Genomic DNA, 19,178 nt, shown 5'->3' with positions numbered 1-19,178 from the left:
CTGATGGCGTCATAGATGGACGTTATGAACGTAAGTATTTCATTCATTCGAACGTTGTGTCGGCTCGTTGCCTGGATACGGCTCGACTTGTTGCCATAGGAAACCTGGGCCAGAAGAAGCAGCTCGAACCGACTATCTGAACATTCTAGAATTCGGGTGAGTAAAATTCAATGTGAAGAAACTTTGAAATTAAATTTTAAACTCGTCGTCACGTTGTTTGAGATTCAGCTTTGTAAACAGCTATGAGAAGCTTCATGTTTTGGGAGTAACCGTACACTTTATGGTTTTGTCACTTCGGCACGGTGAAAATACAATGGAGATCAAATGAGCCGTTTTATGGGAACAGTGTTATTTGATGGTTTAAGTCATTTGCTCGTCACTATTGCTTCAAAGAGATTCCCTTCATGTCATTCCCACACAAGTTGTTACTAGTGTCCAACTAGCAAACGCTGCATTCAAACTTATATAACTTCGTTATATATACATGAACTGTGCATATATGATATGGTAACAACACAACACCCCTCTCAGTCACTTATATATACACACACACACACACACACACACACACACACACATATATATACATACATACACACACACACACACACATACATATATATATATATATATATATATATATATATATATATATATATACACACACACACACACACACACACACACACACACACACACACACACACACACACAGAGTTATTTAATATTCTAAGTTATACTGAAGGCCAAAATGGTAATAATGCATTAAATATTATATAACAATACACTTTTGGGTGTCAATACAATACATGTAAAAACTTAATCGCCAAATTGCAAAACTGATTAACTACTGTATAGCAAATAGTGCACTACATAATTAGTTGTAGGCTATAAAATCTCACAAAATGGAAATAATTAAAGAATAGTGCTTAACTAAATGCAACTTAATTTCCCTAACTGCACTTTGTACATCACCTTCCTACATCCACTTTGGTTGTTTTCTGGGTCATTCTGACTGTGCTAAGGATATGATAATGTGATCAGACTTTTCCTGTCAAAGGCTATAGGCTACTTCTCTTTCCTCTTTGAAAGTAGCTTTATGATTTAGGTAGTCTTGCATTGCCAGTCCTATCTCCACAGTGCTTTGGAGTAAGGTCTGGCTACACCACACATACATTCTGGCATAGGAGAAAAAAAAAACCCTGCTCAGGGTTGTTTACATTTCTTTACAACCAATCAAAATAGTCTTGGGCAGCGCTAAGCTCTGGATGCAGCAACGTTGGCTCTGCAAAATAGTCTTGAAGGAACTTGTTTTTGCACCGTGCAAAAGAAAAAACACCACATTAAATATTAAATGAAGTTAACTGGTCACACAGTACAGTAACGTGAGTTATTAATTAGCTGAATACATGGTTAAACTTAAGTTGCTCTTACCAGCATATCGCTGCGTAGAAAGAGTCCACCAATCGGTCTCAAAACGTCCCAGTTACATAGTGAATGCCGTAAACATATTATTTGTAATACTTCCGTTGATCCACACTATGATTTAGGAAACCCAGTTGTAATGCTATTTGAAAAGAGATGTGTGTTAAATGTATATTGACTACTAATGCAAATTCTGCTGCATCATCTCTCACTGTCCCTTTGTGCTGCATGTAGTAGCTCTGTTGGACTTGTACCATGTCGGTCTGTGTTTATTGTGAAACTCAACTGGGTATCAATATGCTTCCCAAATCCTGCACATTCGACTGTACCCGACAAATACAGTGATCTGGTTGTTTGCATGTTACTGCAACAGTAGGATGTCTGCACTTCCTGCAAAGCCTGGCCTGCGCCACATTGTGTCGGAGTGGATCAGCAACAACCACCAGCTGTCTGCCACAGCACAACATGAGCGACAGGTTTCTAATGGGATCCGGCAGGAAGGGAGGTCACTACGCAACGAGACCAACTGTAAGGTGGGTTCATGTTGGTGAGAAAACTAAACAGTCAGTGTCACTCTAGATAAGGTGTATTCCATAACTCCATGCATTGTCCACACATTACTTTATATATCCAAATTGTATTAACCTCCCCTCAGTCATTTTCTTGCACCTTTTCTCTGTAGACAACCTGGGATGAAAGCGATACCTCTCGCAGGTTGAAGGACCGGGTGTGGGATGTTGCCTGGTGGAAAGAGGCGTTAGAAACCTGTGCACAGAGAGTTGACGAAGAGATGGAGGCTCTGACCTTGGTGATTTGTCCAAAAACTTCTGAAACAACAGAGTTTGTCTCATTTTATAATCATAATAGTGCAAAGATGACAGCCTTTTTAAACTGTTGGACCCATATATATTTTTGTGTTTCCCTTTAGGAAGTATTAATACTCTTGGAATCATTCAATTTAAAAATGTAAAGAGAAAGTGGGGAAGGTGAAACTGTTCCTTTAATAAATAACAAATCATATTCATACTCAGCCATGATGTGTGTTGGGACAGTCTAAAGAGCAAACCGAGCATGCCCTGGCTGCGACTGCTGTTCCCCTGGAGGTTGGCAGTGAATCCTTGACGCTTAGGGACGGGCGGCGAGGGTATGAGCTTGCCACTGACCCCGTAGATGAACAGCTGAAAAAAGAAGTGGAGCTTATTGAAAGAGTGCAGCAAGTTCAGCAGCAGCACATAGACAAGGCCTTTGAGCAACTGTGGTAAGAGACGCTATGGTGCAATGCAAAAAGTGCAGAGTGACCTTTGTTTTTTTCTCTGACCAGTTTCTGTTTTTGTTCCCAGTGTTTTGCAGGAGGCTCGCCACCAGCTGACCGCTGACCTCCAGAACAAGATGGACGCCCTGGACATTGATATGTCCTGCCTGTCACTTACTATAAAGTCACCTCAGATCTCCCTGAAGACCAACCCAACTCGCATACCATCGGGGTAATCTTTGCGATGAGGGTGCATGATGCGATGATGCTTTCTTTTTCCAACTTTCCTGGTTCACTCAAGCCCCATTAGCTAAAATGCTGAAATGTCATTGTCATTGCTGTAGTTCCTCCACCCCCGAGGAGTGGGTCCAGTTCAGCCAGTATAACGTGGCTCGTGCCCAGGAGGCCATGCAGGTGTCACAGCAAATGAGGGAGGACATGAGTCTCACCAGAGCCCAGGTGTGTCTAATGTAATTACAACTGACAATATTTGAAGTGCAAATACAACCTGGCAAAATAAGTGTTTGCAACATCATTCAGCTCAGGACTAAATGAAACACACACAGAGAGCCAGGTAATGTTAAACAATTAATTCAGGTTTCCCTTATGGGTGTTCCCTTAACTATCTGGGGATACCGTGCACCGTTTCTGCCTTAATTTCTTCTATTGTGTCAAATGTGGCACATTTGCAATTAATTCGTTCTCTGTCCTGTTGTTTTAGCTGCAGAATGAGTTGGACATTCAGCGCCGTGCCACAGACTTTGCCCTTCGTAAGCGCAATCACCAGGAAAAGCAGGCTTGTGATGAGCTGGAGTGGCAAATAAGAAATGTGAGTTATTGTAATAGTTTTATAATAGCAGGACTGGGGATTTGAGATTAAGCATGCAGGGGCTGCAGCAGTTTGAATCCAGCCATGTTCCTTGTAGGTAAGAGATTATTGTTTATAGTGAAGTGTTTCTGACTGTCTCTACATCTGCCTGTAGACTGAAGATGAAATGGCAGAAATGGAGAGTGACATCCACGGGTTGGATGCAGATCTGCAGGCAAAGACAGCCTCCCTGAAACTGGCTCACACTCGACTGGAAAACAGAACCAACAGACCTGGCATGGACCTCTGCAGAGATGAGGTTGAAATAAAGCACAGTGTAGTTGATCAACTATAAAATATTAGGAGTAGCAGTGAAAGTAACAGTAGTGTTTAGGTCAGGTAAGGTTGTTAGGGTTAATGTTCCTTTAATATTTTCCTTCCCGTTTGTTTGAAGGTGCAGCACGGCCTGGTTAATGAAGTCCAACAGCTGGAGGCCACAATCACAGCTCTGAAACAGAAGCTTTCTGAAGCTCAGTGAGTCAGCGTTTTCTTTTCTATGATCACCAATTGGAGCTTTTAGGCTATTCACATTTTTATTTACCGGTTCATCAGCAAAAACTTTTTTTTCCAAGCAAGGTTGCACATACAGGGAAGTCAAACACATTCAACATCAAAACACAAAATATTATAACCATAACATTCAGTCATTTTAGGAATTTACTCTATAGTATGTACTGTGTTTTAAACCCAGCAAATTAAACAGACAATTAGAAGCCAGAGAAGTTAATATCAGAAATAATACAAAATAAAATGTACAGGCCTACAGCAATTGAAAATAATAAATAATACTTGTGTCCTAGTCGGAGGGTTTTCACCCGTGTTTGTCTCTCCCATCCCATGCTGCCTCAGGCACTCTCTGCAGAAGATGAAGCTGCATCACTCCCGCATGCTGCAGGATCTTTCCAGAAAACAGGAAGCCCTGTCTCTGGAACAACGAAGCATGAACACCCGCACCCGCCTCCAGTCCGCACCATCATGCAGCGAGAAAACCCCGGTGCTGCTGGTTCCACTAACAAACTCCAGTGGCAGGAGAAACCTGCAGCTGCTGGCTCAGTAATATGATGGTATCTAATTTTTGAAGGGAAGGGAGGGCATAACTCAACAAATACATTAAGCTGATTCGTCATTTTTAGCTTTAACTTCATGCTTTTAGCCCTGGAGCCAATGATTCGTCCACACTTGAGATAAATTAAATTCTCTTAGTCTTAAATCAATTCCCATTACTGCTCAAGAACAAAACTCTTTCCTGAATTTATTTCAACAAGAACTGTAATCCTCTCCCGACCTGTCTAGACCTTTATGTGGTTAGTTTGCTTTGAGTTGTGTTAAATGATCAAGTATATGTACTTTATCTGGGTCTATTTAAGTTTTACCAAAAAACTGTGGATTATATGCTTGTTTCCTCCCGTCTTAATAAAACTCAAAAAGTAATTAAGATATTTCTGGCAAATGAATGTATTTATGCATTTGAGGTTGTCTTTTAGTTATTTCGTACAATAATTCATGTTCATGACTGGTAAGGTCATTACTTTTATTGACCATTACATCTAATGGCTTTGTTTTGCCTTTTCATATTGTTTGATCAACTGATGCTGTTTGGAGCATGAAGACCGTGATAATGACCCATATAGTATGAGCGGTTTAGATAAAAAAAAAAATATGGAAAATGGGCACTAAACATGGTCCCTCAGACAATAAACAATAAAAACCCTACCTAAGCTGTTATGTCTTCAAACTGATGTGTTTGTGTCAGTTACTGCATTTTTACGGGGATTTAGACGAGAGATAAAGGTCTGTTTTTAGGAAATGTTTGGTCTGTGGCGAGTGAGATCTACTGCAGTAAATCAAAGGATAATACAGTTGTATGCTTGCCTGTAGACTAATGTTTGCATGCTGACTTGATCTGTTGTTCAAAAAAGATTCTCAGTTATTCCAGCAATCGACTAGAATCAATTAAAAGTGTACTAATTAAACACTGACAATTTACCCTATAATTAGTACCATATTACATAGTTGGATGTAAAAGTTGTTTGTAATTTGAAACCTAACTAATCTGAAACTATAAGCCACTATCAAAATAGTACATTTAGGTCTTGTCATTTTGGACTAGTTAAAGAGTTAAAGCAGCTATAATCAATATTTGTAATATAGCAATTTATCAAATGACAATGGGACAATGTGAAAGAGGTTGGCAAGAACCTACAGATCATCACCTGAATCCGCAGCTCCCCTCTCAGCTGTATGGGGCTTTATGGTGAGAGTCAGCTCATTGTGTAGCTGTCCGGCTCGCAACTTTACTGTTTTGGTTCATTCTCACCGCTCTCACAGTGTCTTCTGCTGCAGCAGGCAGCGGTTTTCAACGAAATAGCTCTAAAAACCGACTGTACACTACCTGCTCAGCACCAAACAGCATACAGGCACAGTTAGAGACTAGCTGGTGAACATAGTGGAGCATTTAGCAGATAACGAGCCAGATATTTCCTTTTAGGAGTTGGTGGAGACCAACAACAGAGCTAAACGAGAGTGAATATTGGACTTCCATTCATCAGGTGGCCAGAAACACGACTCCAAATTAATGAAAATGTTTCTCCGTTACTGCTGGATGTGTAAAGCAACTGATGGCTAAACACGTTAGCCATGACAACTAACAACTCAAAAGATTATATGTCAATGTTGTGGAAACAACTTGTTTCCACTGCCACTGAGTGGCCAAAAACATTATTTTATTAGTTATTGCAGGTTTAGGTGTTTGGTTCTAGCTTACTACTATATTAAGAATTAGGCGAGATAAGAACATTAGAGCACACTGTGGGATCTATGTCTTTTTGCAATATGAGCACAATTAATCATTGAGACAGTCATACCAATGTCCTTCAAAGCCCTAGCTTCTGTGATTTACAACTTAGCTGTGACAAATTAAATGGCCCTCATGTTGGAAATACCCACTGCAACTTCCTGAAAAACAAAACTGAGAATAAATGTGAGAGGTGAATGCTAATCACTTCAGCTAATGAATGAAGGTAAATATGTAGTAATTACATTGCAAGATATCAGAAGAGAACACACACACAGTGTGTGTGTGTGTGTGTGTGTGTGTGTGTGTGTGTGTGTGTGTGTGTGTGTGTGTGTGTGTGTGTGTGTGTGTGTGTGTGTGTGTTGTGGATCAATAGACTAATCAAACAGATAGCATTCATGTTTTGAACTGCTGCAGGTCTTTTCTTGGAAAAACGCTTCTTGGTATCTGTCATCCTGCTCTAAAGAAGAAGAAGAAAAAATGCCTCTGCAACAAGCCACAGTGACTTTCAGCTCCATTACTCCTCTTACACTCACTCTCACACATACATATGCACACTAAAGAACTCAATTGCTACCATAAAACTGTGAGAAGCGTCGTCATGCCACAAAAAAAAAGTCCCCGTTTCCCAAAGCCCAACCCATCCTGTCCTCGCATAGACTATCAACTTCAGCACCTTTATGACTTTACTGCCCGGCCCTCCAGTTCATTTAGACAACCTTGGCTTTAAAAGGGGATGGCCATGAGCTTCCTGACACGCTGAATTATTCTGAATCATTTCACTTAAGGGCCCAGATGCTACCTGTCTGTTGCCCTCCACCAAGAGGGCAATTAAGGCAACCTGGTGCCTGCTAAATGCCCCCTGCTTCTGCATGAGTGGATGCATCTCCTTATCTGCATCTCTGTCATCATGTCGTGTGCACCTCGCCCCCTTCTTGCCCACATACATCAGCACCTTTGTGGCCACCGCCTCCTTTTTTTTTCTTTTCTTTTTTTTTTCCCCCCCTCACGGTCACCTATCTCGGTGTGTTTACTACTTCTCAGAGCAGAGTTTGAGAAACCTGGCACTACAGCAGCTCCCTTACCAGCTTGGAAACGAACATTTCTGCCGCGAATGGAGAATCTGTCTTTTAAAAGATGTGGTTAATAGAGAGGACACAAGGACAACCGTGCACCTAACTATTCGTCTAATAATCCGTTTGTTTGCTTGTTTTAGTCAAGACTTTCCTGTCCGCTTGTTTGAAGATTTATCCTTGTCATGGTGAATTGGAGGCAGTACATCCTCTCAGCAGTGTCCATGTCCTAAACTGAAGACATGCAGTTGGCTACCATGGATTACATCGCCCTCTCGGTCTACACCTTCACCTTCCTGCTGGGCCTCCCCGCCAACCTGCTGGTCCTGTTTGTGTATGTGCGCAAGGCCCGAAAGCGTGGCACCACACCCAACGTGGTCTATGCCCTCAACCTGTGCCTGGCCAACCTGGCGCTCGTGGCCTGGCTGCCCGTCAAGGCTCTGGAGACGTTGCTTCAGGACTGGAGGCTGCCAGCATCCATCTGTCCCATCTACAGCTTTTTCCTCTTCTCCTCGCTGTACGGCAGCTGCCTGTTCATCACTGCCGTGACAGTGGGGCGCTACCTAAGCATCGCATACCCAATTATCTACAAGATATACCGACGGGCTCGAATCTCTTGCTTCATCAGCGCTGCCTTGTGGGCCGTGGTGCTCCTTCACCTCAGCTTTGCCCTGGTGGCTGAAGGAGGGGGTAACTTTGTCTTTATTAAGGGGGACACCTTAGCCTGCTATGACCAATTCAACACCTCCCAGCTGGCGGTTCTGCTTCCTCTACGCCTGGAAATGGCCATCACCTTGTTCCTTCTGCCTCTTATTGTGACGTCCTTCTGCACCCTGCGTTGCGTCACCCTGGTGTGGCGTTCAAATTTGCGTCCTGTGGGGAAGAAAAGAGTCCTGACCGTCGCTCTCTCCACTCTGGCTGTGTTTGTGGTGTGCTATGCGCCCTACAACGCCTCGCACATTGTGGGGTTTGTGTTGAAGAAAAGTGTTGATTGGAGGACATTCGCCATGCTGACGAGCTCCTGTAATGTTTTCCTGGAGCCTGTGGTCATGATGATGCTGTCGCCAGCAGTGTCGAGGGGGATCATGGGAAGAATCTGTGGACAGCAAAGCCAACTCAGCCATACTGAGGGGTGTCGGCATCAGTGTAACAGCATTAACGGTGTTGCAACTGTCAGGGCACCACGTACAATATCCGGAAGGAGCCAGGCGGGGGCCGAGGTGACGAAAGAGAGTCAGGAGTGAGGTCACAGTGGGTGGAGATGTCAGAGATTTGGGTGAAAATAATCCTGACAAATCCAAAAGGAGAAATGGGATAAAAAAAAAAAAAATAAAAAACATTCATGGAAAGTCTGATAGAAGCCAGTCATCCTTTGTGCCTTCCAACAGCTCCAAAAAATCTACCATCACCACTGGTATCTGGATCAGATCCAGTTTTATCACCTCCCAACATATGGACCAGCACATGATCCAGATAATGTTTCTGGGTCTGTCTGTCTGTGTACATCACACTGTCATCAGGTTACAATTTTGTTTTTTTCTTTAAATGAAATGTTTCTAAAGAAAAAGATGACAAAAGTTTTATTTGGAGTATTGCTGTATCCCACGTCATGTCAGTGTTTTTGCTGATGATAAAAAAGTGACTCATTATGCGTTTTTTCCTGTTTCACACAATGGGAATAGCTGAACGTGTTGCCAACCCGTCATTAAAAATGAACCATTAGCAGACCTGGAAATCCATGTTTCTGGAAAGTGCACGTTTAAAAAAAAAAAAGAAAAATTTAAATTAAAAAATATATATATTTAATTCCGTGATTCAAAAAATCGTAGTCAGCGGAAAACAGTGCTGCGCTTTACCTCAGACGATTAGTTTGGTGACAAATGGCTCCATCTGGTGTCTGTCAGTTACTGCTCCAAGCTGTAACTGGGGACTCTTTTCAAAATAAGCATGTTCTCTTTTGGAAAGGCTTTTTAAATGTTTCTTGAAAAAGACAAGCTGTCCTGCAAGCAGACCTTCCCCACAGCAGATATTTGAATCCCTCAAACACAGGTGCAATCAGTGTCACTAATTACAGCTGCACTGTATGTGAAGCAGATCGTTAATGTTATTAGTTACCCCTGTACTTTTCCTGCTGTGACCATAGACTGTTAATATTACAGTCAATGGACCGTTTTCACAGCAGACATTTTGACTTGTCATAGTAGGAAAAGCACAGCTGAAAGTGATAACCTTAGCGGTGGCTCAGATCCATCAAGTGTCCCAGTAAGCTATTTCAGTGAGTCAGCATGCACAATACCAGGGTCTCTCCTAAGTGGAATGCAGCCATCGGTAATGGTTTTGAATACACCTGTGCTTTTCCTACTATGACATGTCAACGTGTCTGCCGTGAAAAAGGTCTATGGCTGTGACGAGTCAAAACATAAAGGCATAAAGGTTCATCACCAATTTGATGTTTGAAATTAGTTATCCATTTTTCTAAATATGAAATTTAAGAAATGGTTTTTGAACATGTTAATTAGCTTTTCTGTCTGTCCACTTGTAAAATGTTTAAACATGTCCTTCAAAATAAAGTATGACATTTACAAATGTATTGTGTAAGTTGTCTGTTGTCTTTAAAGAATGAAGACAAAAATGTGAAAATACTGTAAAGGAATATTACTAACGTCCCGTTTGCTGCAACACACACTACAATCAGCTGGAGGATGAAGGCAATGACACCAAAATAAAAGAGTCAGTTTTGGAACACCAGAACAGTGTGGAAAGTTTTAGTAAATTAAGTTAAATACTGATTAATGGAACGAGTGTCTTGTTTTGATAAAAAACTTCTCGGCAAACTATCGTCTATGTTTAAATCAGTTTCTGATTATTAGTTTCTGTTATCATATAATGGACATGCAATATCTACGAAAGAGGATTAGGGCCACTGGTGAAAAATGTATTTGAGTTCAGAATTCTGACTTTATTCTCAGAATTCTGACTTTAAACTCAGAATTCTGACTTTAAACTCAGAATTCTGAGAATAAAGTCAGAATTCTGAGAATAAAGTCAGAATTCTGAGAATAAAGTCAGAATTCTGAGTTTAAAGTCAGAATTCTGAGTTTAAAGTCAGAATTCTGAGAATAAAGTCAGAACTCAAATACATTTTTCAACAGTGGCCCTAATCCTCTTCCGTAAATATCAAATCAAGTTTTATAAGCAAAATAAATATGAAGTTACAAAGGTTTTGCACAACATTTAAAAATCATCAATGAAATCACAGAAAGAGAACAACTTGCTCCGCTGCTTTTAATGAAGCAGAATCTGTTAACAAAGACGAACTGAATCTAGGTGTGTATACCGTCCTACTTTATATACAGACTTGCAAATGAAAATATATAAAATACTGTGTCTTGCACACAAACCACTTGATAAACATGTCTGGTCTTAATGCATCTTTAATGTTAAACCTCAGGTCAGCCAGGGATCATTTGACACCATCCAGTAGAACTAAATACAGGTTTGTTGTTGAGAATGTTGCTGTGCAGACGGTTTAAAAAGGGGGCTGGTGGGAGCTGTTGTGATACAAACTGACGGACCACAGTGGAGTGACCACACTGAGTGGTGACCCCCAAGGCCACAGACTGAACCCATCTGTTCCCTCTGGCAGAACTGGAGAACATGTCACTGGTAGTAACAGATAACAGGTAAGTCAGACTTATTTTACTGGAATAAATGGGGCAACACCTGCGAGCTAGTTCAGGCAGCCAACTCGAGCTACACTGCGTACACACACGTGAAATGCCTCACTCCCCGTGTCATTTACCAAACACGCCCCGTCAATCCATTGACATATATAAAATGGACCAACAGAGCCCGTTGCTCTGGATGGAGACCAGTGAAGGCTATTAGAAGCACTTTTCTGGTGATCACTTGCTTTACTGCGCAGCCTCCAACTGACAGAGACAACGTAAATGTGACGTGAGCAACGTGTCTGAAAGTTGGAAGTCTTCTGGTAGATGTGCCAAGAGAAATCTCAATCATTCCCAATCTTACAGAGATGGAGATAACATGGGCACAGGCTAATTATTGATCACTAACATGCTAGTTAACATTAGTAATTAAACCTAAACAGCTAAAGTAAGTCCAAACTGCCTGCGAGCTTCTCCTGTACTATACGGTAATTCCTCTACTGTGCGACAGTAAGTCATTTGGTTATGACACAATCGTTATACAAGCCTATTTTTATAAAAGCGTCTGCTACGGAGCCATAACGTGAGGTACAAGGTAATGGAGCCTTTTATACATTGTCGTGTTTCTTTAGAAATAAATAACGGACAAATGGAGTCTTTAAACGCTTCAGATGTAAAGTTTTTCGCTGTCAAAGTGGCGCCAAAATGTATGCTAGTTAATGGAATGCTAACGGGAGGTGATCTCTTTGTAGCGTCAAAATGGCGCCATAGGAGGTTCGAGTTCTGAAGTGAAGGCTGCATTCCACTTAGGAGAGGTCCTGGTATTGTGCATGCTGACTCACTGAAATACTAGCTGACACTTGGGACACTTACAAAAAAAAAAAAATAAAAAAATCTTTTTTTTAAAAAAAAAAAAAAAAATGAATATCAGTCAAAATGTCTGCTGTGAAAAAGGTCCATTTACGCTGCACAATTTCCTCATCTCTACCTTGTCAATGCTGCTGCTGCTACCTTGCACCTGTATCACTTCCCGCTGTCAGCCCCACCACAGCATCCACTCCCCAATATCTCATGTAAACCCATACTGCAGGGAGTGATGAGGTCGGAGTCTGGCCGCCAAACACAACGTTCTGCTGTTATAATAAACATTTCAAACGTGAGTTGTCTGACTGAATTACCGACGTAGCTGCTGGTGATGATTTGACGTTAAAGTGATGGTTCGGAGTAATTCACCCTAGGGTCCTTTGCACCATGACCTCGAGCTAAACACCCCCCCAGAAGCTTTTTTCACCTGGGTCTAACATTGGGCGAGTTAGCGTAGAGTAGCGTTAGCCGCTGAATAGCTTAGCGCGGGGCTAATGGACCCACGTTTGTATCTCTTAAATGACCCCACTAATAATGCCCGAAATGATACCAAAGGTCTACACTAGTATATATAGGTTATGCTCTCATAAAACGATGGATTGAAAAGTTTGTAAGTACACCAGAAGGTTATGTAAATAACACTTGCTTCTGCTCTCTGCTGTTGTTGTTGCTGCTGTAAGACGAGTGCTTAGGGACGTCTACAAATTACAACACCAAAAAGAGATGCAACAAAAATATTTTTTAATTTAACTTATTTTTTAAAGTAAGTGCTGTAATATAACTAGCAGGAGACAAGTAATAATTGAGGTAAGGTTGGAGACATTACCTTATTTAATCATTAAATTAATACATATTTTTGTTGTATCTCTTTTCGGTGTAGTAATTTATACGGCCCTAAGCACTCGTCTAACTGCAGGTAGCAGCAGCAACAGCAACAGAGAGCAGAAGCCAGCAGGCAAGTGTTATTTACATAACCTTCTGCTGTACTTACAAACTTTCCAATCCATCGTTTTATGAGAGCATAACCTATATATACTAGTATAGACCTTTGGTATCATTTCGGGCATTATTAGTGGGGTCATTTAAGAGATACAAACGTGGGTCCATTAGCCCCGCGCTAAGCTATTCAGCTGATAACGCTACTCTACGCTAACTCTCCCAGTGTTAGACCCAGGTGAAAAAAGCTTCTGGGGGGGTGTTTGGCTCGAGGTCATGGTGCAAAGGACCCTAGGGTAAATTACTCCGAACCATCACTTTAATCTGAAACTACTTTGGTGTATAATGTAAAATAAGTTGTTTGGCTCTTAAAGTGCCAAAACGAGGGATAGGCCTACATTTGACTCATTTAAGGATATTTTTTACAGGGTTTGGTTTGATTTGTAAACACTAAATAGTATTTAAAGCACATTGACAGCTAATTGTAGTTCGTTTATTTCACTTTCAATGTAAAACCCCTATTGATAAAATGTTTTTTTTGCTAAATAATGTGCTTTTGTTGGGTTTATAAAAAGATAAAATCTCATAAGAGATGAGAAAGCTCTAGGACTTAATTTCAAACTGATCTGTAAATAAAATGATCAAAGGAAAGTGTATAGCTTGTCCTTTGTATCAAGAATTTCGAAAAAAAAAAATTGCAATTTTTTTAATGGGAACCAGTAGGGTGAACATGTAAATCTGAGTTCTCTGCCCTCTGGTGGCCAGTATACACTCTCCCTCATGCAACATCTGCCCTTCTCTTTGTCCCCGTTAAAGCCTTTCACACAAAAAAAAAAGTTATGACGACACATTTCCACCCACATCACACCAAGCGTTTAAGCGGTTGCTGAGAGATGATGTTTGGAGAGCAAAGATTGTGTCCAGGAGCTTATTCAATTTCCCCCTACTGAAGGCGAGACAGCAGATATATTCAGTTTAAGAGCAGCCTTGTGATGTGATCAAACAGTCTGCTTCCAGGAGGCAAAGCATGCTGTCAGAGTCACAGTGATGGAGAGCCTGGTTTTTCAAGCTTTACAGAGGTAAGTTCGTCACACTTCTTATAAGTAACTTATGTAGGCTGTACATCTATATTTATTTCCCAGTTTTTAAGATATAAGTAAGGAATTCAAATCTTCCATTATTGTAATTTAAAGCATTTAAAGCAAACATTATAATAGGTGATGTGATCCTTCATTACCATGAATGGGCACTGTAGTTTATTTTAGTCAATCCCACAAAAATAGTCCCCAACATATTTACAATTTACTCCTATTTGAGTAGCATATGCTTAATGCTACAGTGCCCAGTTGTTTAGGGAAATGTAGCCTTTTTTAAAGAAATGCATATAAAGTATTTGTCACCATTTCTTCTTCAGTGTGAAGCAGTCAGAGAGCCACAGACAGGGTAGAGAAGTTGGAAAGTATTGACAGACTAAGACACTGTTGTTTTGGTCTTTTCATGGGATTTGTTGGCAATAAGAAAGACAAAATATAAATAGAATAATGTATCCTTTGACCCCATAACCAACTGAAGGCTGATTTGTGATTTCTGTACTGTCAATGTTATCAATTTGCATCTATCAATTTAAATCCCTGAATTTAATTTGAAAGAGTATGCGGCGTTTTTAAGAAGATGATTATTTCAATTTGATATTTGAAGCAGAAGTTCTACATCTTTACTTGCAATAGTTGCAATGTAGTAAATTAGTAGGCTAGTAATTTTAGGAACACTTTTTGTCTTTACTATTTAATTTTGTTTTCTACAAAAGAAAAGAAGACTCATTGCCTTTAAGGAGGCCTTGAATCTGACCTGATAGGTCAGATAGCTTTTCCTGAATAATCTCTTTTGACAATCTTCAGATAAATGTAATTGTGAGGCTTGTATGCTGTACACACAGGGTTTCATTCAGAAAATTATTCTAGAGGTGGTAAGCATGCTAACATGCTCATAATGACAATGCTAACATGTTTAACGGGTATAATGTTTGCCAGGTTTACTATCTTAATTGTGTTACGATCCTAACATTTCATTATTAGCATTAAGTACAGCAAAGGCTGATGGGAATGTCATTTGTTTTGCAGTTATTTGGTTAAAAACCAAAGTAAAGGACAATAATACAAAAATACAAATTTTACCTGATTACAACCTTGGCTGTCTGTACAAAATGAAATAGCAATCCGTCTGATAGTTGTTGAGACATCTTACTCCAAAAAACAAATTTACCTTGTTGTGGCACCACAGGATAACTCATCTTATAAGCAAATTCAATTGGATTCATCCTCATGGAAGCATGAATGTCTGATAAAGAAAAAAGAATGGCAATGCATTCATCAGTTGTTGAGATATTTCAGTCTTGACCAAAGTGTTGGGTTGACCGACGTCACCATCCAAAGAGACAATACCAGACCAAACGTTCCCTTGAAATTCCCTTGACTAGGCTATATCATTATTCTCAATCAGATATTCAAAAGAGGGAATGCGTCTCTAAAATGTTAATTATTCAGCAAAAGCAGGCTTGAATGCTTTGCTTTTATGAATCCTGATTCGTGGTTTTTTTGCGTCCAGTGTCTGAGAGAGTCTGAGAATCCCTGGTGTGAGCAGTCGCCATGGTGTACAGTTGGCTGATGCTTTCCGTCTACATCTTCACCTTCGTGACGGGGGTCCCCGCCAACATCCTGGCATTCTGCACCTTGTGCCGCAAGGTGCGTCGCAAGGCAGTCCCGATAGACGTCCTCCTCCTCAACCTCACCATCTCCGACCTCATCTTCCTGGCTATCCTGCCGTTTAAGATGAAGGAGGCCTTCGACAACAAGGTGTGGATGATGCCCTACGCCCTGTGTCCCTTCACTGGTTTTATGTTCTTCGTCACCATCTACAACAGCACCCTGCTCCTCACAGCTGTGAGTGTGGAGCGCTACCTGGGGGTGGCCTTCCCCCTCAGGTATTCTGTGTGTCGCAGACCTCGCTACGCCGTGTTTGCCTGCATCATGTTCTGGGTGGTGACCTCTCTGAACCTCAGCATCGTCTACATCATTCAGGACGCCCAGAGGAGCAACGGCAGCAACACCACCTGCTACCGGTATTTCGAAAAGGACGAGCTCGAGATCCTGCTGCCAGTCCGCCTGGAGCTCTTCTGCGTTCTCTTCTGCGTCCCCTTCTTCATCTGTTGCTTCTGCTACGTCAACTTCATCCACATCCTGTCCCGTCTTCCAAACATCGGCAGGCGCCGGAGGCTGCGTGCCATTGGTCTGGCGCTTGGCACGCTGATAGTCTTTGCCGTCTGTTTCGGGCCTTACAACGCCTCCCACGTGGTGGGGTATATTTTTAAGGTGAGTGAGAGTTGGAGGGACGGGGCGTTGCTCTGCAGCACCTTCAACGCCTGCCTGGATCCATTTATCTTCTACTTCTCCTCAGCCGCTGTCAGAAGCATGTTAAATCACTGCTTCAGGAACATCATGGCAAAGCTGCACATCCTGAGGTGTGGAGGCGCTCCTCACCCTCCTAACCAGAGACCCTCCAAGACTGAAAAATACAAGGAAGCCCCTCTTCCTTGAAAGTTCTGGAGAAATGATTATTAACATGTGTTTTTGATAGTATGTTTGTTAATTTCATGCAAAAAAATATGGACAAAATGAATGGTTGGGAATTGTTATTCCACTCTAACCAATGAAAGGGGCTTTGGGCAAATTTTAGACGAACCAGTCCCTGTTGCTGACAGACAAGTTAGTGGGCTTTATGCTGGTACCTTTTTTTTTTTTACAGAGCTTAAAGGGGATGCAATAAACACTCAAATGTGCACGTTTACTTTCTGTTATTTATATGCTGATTTTGTTTCTGTAAAGCTGCAACATTCACAGATGAAACTGAGTGAGTGGTATCAGCATACGAGTCATTTTCATGTTCATTAATGTGGCATTCCAGATGTGAAAACTGAAAGGAAAAAAAAAACTGATTTATTAGAAACACAGTCAAAAGAATTACAACTGGTGTCCATAACAAAAGTATAGGACTGTAACATAACACAGCCTGTGTTTCTATGCTGACAATCACTGAAATTATCTTTAAAAGAAAAGATTTAAATGGAAATACATGATGGGATAACCAGGAGAGTTTCATGCCGTGAGCTTTGGATATAAATGAAGCCGGAAACTGTCCCTTCAGGGCACATACATACAGCGTTCTAGTTAAATATCCTGTTCTGTGACTCAGTGCAACAAGGACACTGTTTAAACAAAGATGAGTGTTTTACAGGAGCGAGGGATAAAGCAATTATAAAAGCAGGGGACGTTATACTACACAAGCAGGAAGTGGAGATGGTACACTGCCGAGCTAATATGGAGTTATGAGCACAGACAGGCAGAAGTGTAAACAGAGATTACACTACGCTGTAGTGAAGAACAGTTATGAAGTGCGTCTTTCAAACAGGGAGTGACTGATAACCGCCTTGTGGCCATTTCCTGTCAGTAATAATGAACGCTGCACTCCTACGTGGAGTGCATGTACACAAACATAATATCCCTTTATAGTGTCGTGTTGTCTACTGCACTGAGTACAACCAGGCCTGCTGGTTCAGCAGTGCACTGAGTGCATTTATTAGTTTAAAGTGCGTAAACCTACAATTTCTAAAAAGTTTAACGTATGGACTGCATTTATAGAGCGTTTTTCTAGTCTTAAACGATTACTCGTAGCGCTCGATGGTAACCATTCAGACACCCAAGGCTTCAGGACGCCATTCATTCACATTCAATTCTGGGGTAAAGTGTCTTGCCCAAAGACACTTCAACACGCAGACCTGGGATCAAACCACCGACCTTCCGTTTGGTAGACGACCACTCTCCCCCCCCCCGAGCCACAGCCACTCACAGTTTAATGAATTCTTATTTTCTCATGTTCCCCAGCACGTAAAGAGTCTACTGATAAACACTGAATGTTGGATGCAATTATTGCAGAAATTACAGTTTACACTGTTGCTGTGTTTGTTTTAGCTCAAATTCAACTAACAGCACCGTGTCAGCATCATTCAGTTCCATGTTTTATTTCGGGCTTATTGCCTTCCAGTTGAATCATATGATACACAGTCCTGTGTAACTCTTTATTGGTCCCATCGTTTCCTATTAATTTCCTTAAAAGTAACCGATATGTAACGGTTATTTCTGAGGAAGGTTTCTGTAAAAGGGCCATTCAATTTAGTACTAAAAATCTGTACACCAATTAATTGTTAACGCATAAGACCTTTGCCAGTAACTATCATTTATTCAGCACACAATTAGGCCAGCTGAGCGTGCAAAAAGCGTTACTTTGTCTTTCTGTGAAGTAAATTATAAGCAAGGATGAAACTCAAACATGAAGTTACAATATTCAGTTTACAACAATACTAACTTTTTTTTCCCATTTTGGAGCTTTTGGCAGAGCATCGTCTCCATTTTACCAATAATCAGTACCTTTCCAAGAAAGTAAGAAATGAATGGACTCTTACAATAAAGTTTAACAAAATCACATCTGGAATGAAATTAGGATGTATCATTTGTATGGAAGAATTGGTAAGACTTAACCAGACACGGCAGATGGTTTGGTACATATTGTTTTATGTGTGATCCTGCGATTCTCGCGTGATCTCACCAGAATCCACCTGCCGTGCAATTGCATAAACACCTCGAGGCAGCGATACCTGATGTGAACGTCATTAAATTCATTTTTAGGATTGCGCACACAGTGCAGACAGCACGCATAAACAGTGATTTTCTTTTTATGATGAAACATCCTGCTGATGTTGTCAAAATATCAAAACAAACACCCGTTTCATACATAGAGTATTTATTCAAAAAAAATTAAATATGACAACCAAATAAAAAGGCTCAACTTAGGACCAGGATCAGATGAGTGTTAAGACAAAAAAAAAAAAAAAAAGGTCTTGACATACAGTTTTACTTCTAAAAGTGACACCATTTAATAATCAGGCAAAAAAAAAAAAAAGAAGCACATTAATATACTGTGAAACCCAAAACATTGTTTTCTTTTGGAGTATGATATGCAGCCACCCACAGAGGTTTAAAGATGTATTGTTGTGGGGAATCCCTTAACGTGGGAAACGGGCACTCGTGGAGTAACAACTCAACCGAAGAACTAGCGCACGTCTGTAAACGTCTAAATTTCACATTAACAGATAAAAGTAAAAATGTAAAAAGGGGGTCTGATAGAGACATGCATACACACCCTAAGGGGAGGCCAGACAAAGTGATTGCACAGAAACTTTACAATT

General features: G+C 40.9%; 3 protein-coding genes across 4 annotated transcripts; all 3 read left to right on the top strand.

Annotated features, from left to right (window-relative positions):
* The first annotated feature begins 69 nt into the window (after nucleotides 1–69).
* Nucleotides 70–5,279, top strand: tekt2 (tektin 2 (testicular)). 2 transcript variants are annotated; one of them, XM_039819446.1, is made up of 10 exons: nucleotides 70–156; nucleotides 1,799–1,958; nucleotides 2,108–2,233; nucleotides 2,478–2,683; nucleotides 2,766–2,909; nucleotides 3,022–3,136; nucleotides 3,399–3,506; nucleotides 3,661–3,804; nucleotides 3,940–4,019; nucleotides 4,395–5,279. In XM_039819446.1, exons 2-10 carry the CDS (start codon nucleotides 1,803–1,805, stop codon nucleotides 4,600–4,602), a joined length of 1,287 nt encoding a protein of 428 aa, XP_039675380.1. In that variant the 5' UTR covers nucleotides 70–156; nucleotides 1,799–1,802; the 3' UTR covers nucleotides 4,603–5,279. The 2 variants fall into 2 exon arrangements, with proteins under 2 accessions (XP_039675380.1, XP_039675381.1); XM_039819447.1 differs by having other exon boundaries at nucleotides 105–156; nucleotides 1,802–1,958.
* A 2,126-nt stretch (nucleotides 5,280–7,405) lies between these two features.
* On the top strand, nucleotides 7,406–8,771 carry LOC120571878 (free fatty acid receptor 3). Its single transcript, XM_039820986.1, is given in 1 exon segment — nucleotides 7,406–8,771. A coding segment is annotated over 1 exon segment (1,059 nt). The 5' UTR covers nucleotides 7,406–7,597; the 3' UTR covers nucleotides 8,657–8,771.
* A 5,094-nt stretch (nucleotides 8,772–13,865) lies between these two features.
* Nucleotides 13,866–16,629, top strand: LOC120571753 (free fatty acid receptor 3-like). Its single transcript, XM_039820837.1, has 2 exons — nucleotides 13,866–13,959; nucleotides 15,485–16,629. Exon 2 carries the CDS (start codon nucleotides 15,526–15,528, stop codon nucleotides 16,471–16,473), a length of 948 nt encoding a protein of 315 aa, XP_039676771.1. The 5' UTR covers nucleotides 13,866–13,959; nucleotides 15,485–15,525; the 3' UTR covers nucleotides 16,474–16,629.
* The last annotated feature ends 2,549 nt before the right edge of the window (nucleotides 16,630–19,178 follow it).

Source organism: Perca fluviatilis, chromosome 13 (genome assembly GCF_010015445.1).
Source record: "Perca fluviatilis chromosome 13, GENO_Pfluv_1.0, whole genome shotgun sequence".
NCBI classification, from domain to species: Eukaryota; Metazoa; Chordata; class Actinopteri; order Perciformes; family Percidae; genus Perca; species Perca fluviatilis.
The sequence above is the reverse complement of the archived record's forward strand: the minus strand, read 5'-3'. Positions and strand labels throughout refer to the sequence as shown.

Excerpts from the sequence above, each read along its gene's own strand:
- tekt2 (XM_039819446.1), top strand. The coding sequence starts at position 1,803 with ATGTCTGCACTTCCTGCAAAGCCTGGCCTGCGCCACATTGTGTCGGAG. Across the intron at positions 1,959-2,107 it reads GCAACGAGACCAACTGTAAG|ACAACCTGGGATGAAAGCGA; the intron begins GTGGGTTCATGT and ends TTTTCTCTGTAG. Across the intron at positions 2,234-2,477 it reads AGATGGAGGCTCTGACCTTG|TCTAAAGAGCAAACCGAGCA; the intron begins GTGATTTGTCCA and ends GTGTTGGGACAG.
- LOC120571753 (XM_039820837.1), top strand. The coding sequence starts at position 15,526 with ATGGTGTACAGTTGGCTGATGCTTTCCGTCTACATCTTCACCTTCGTG.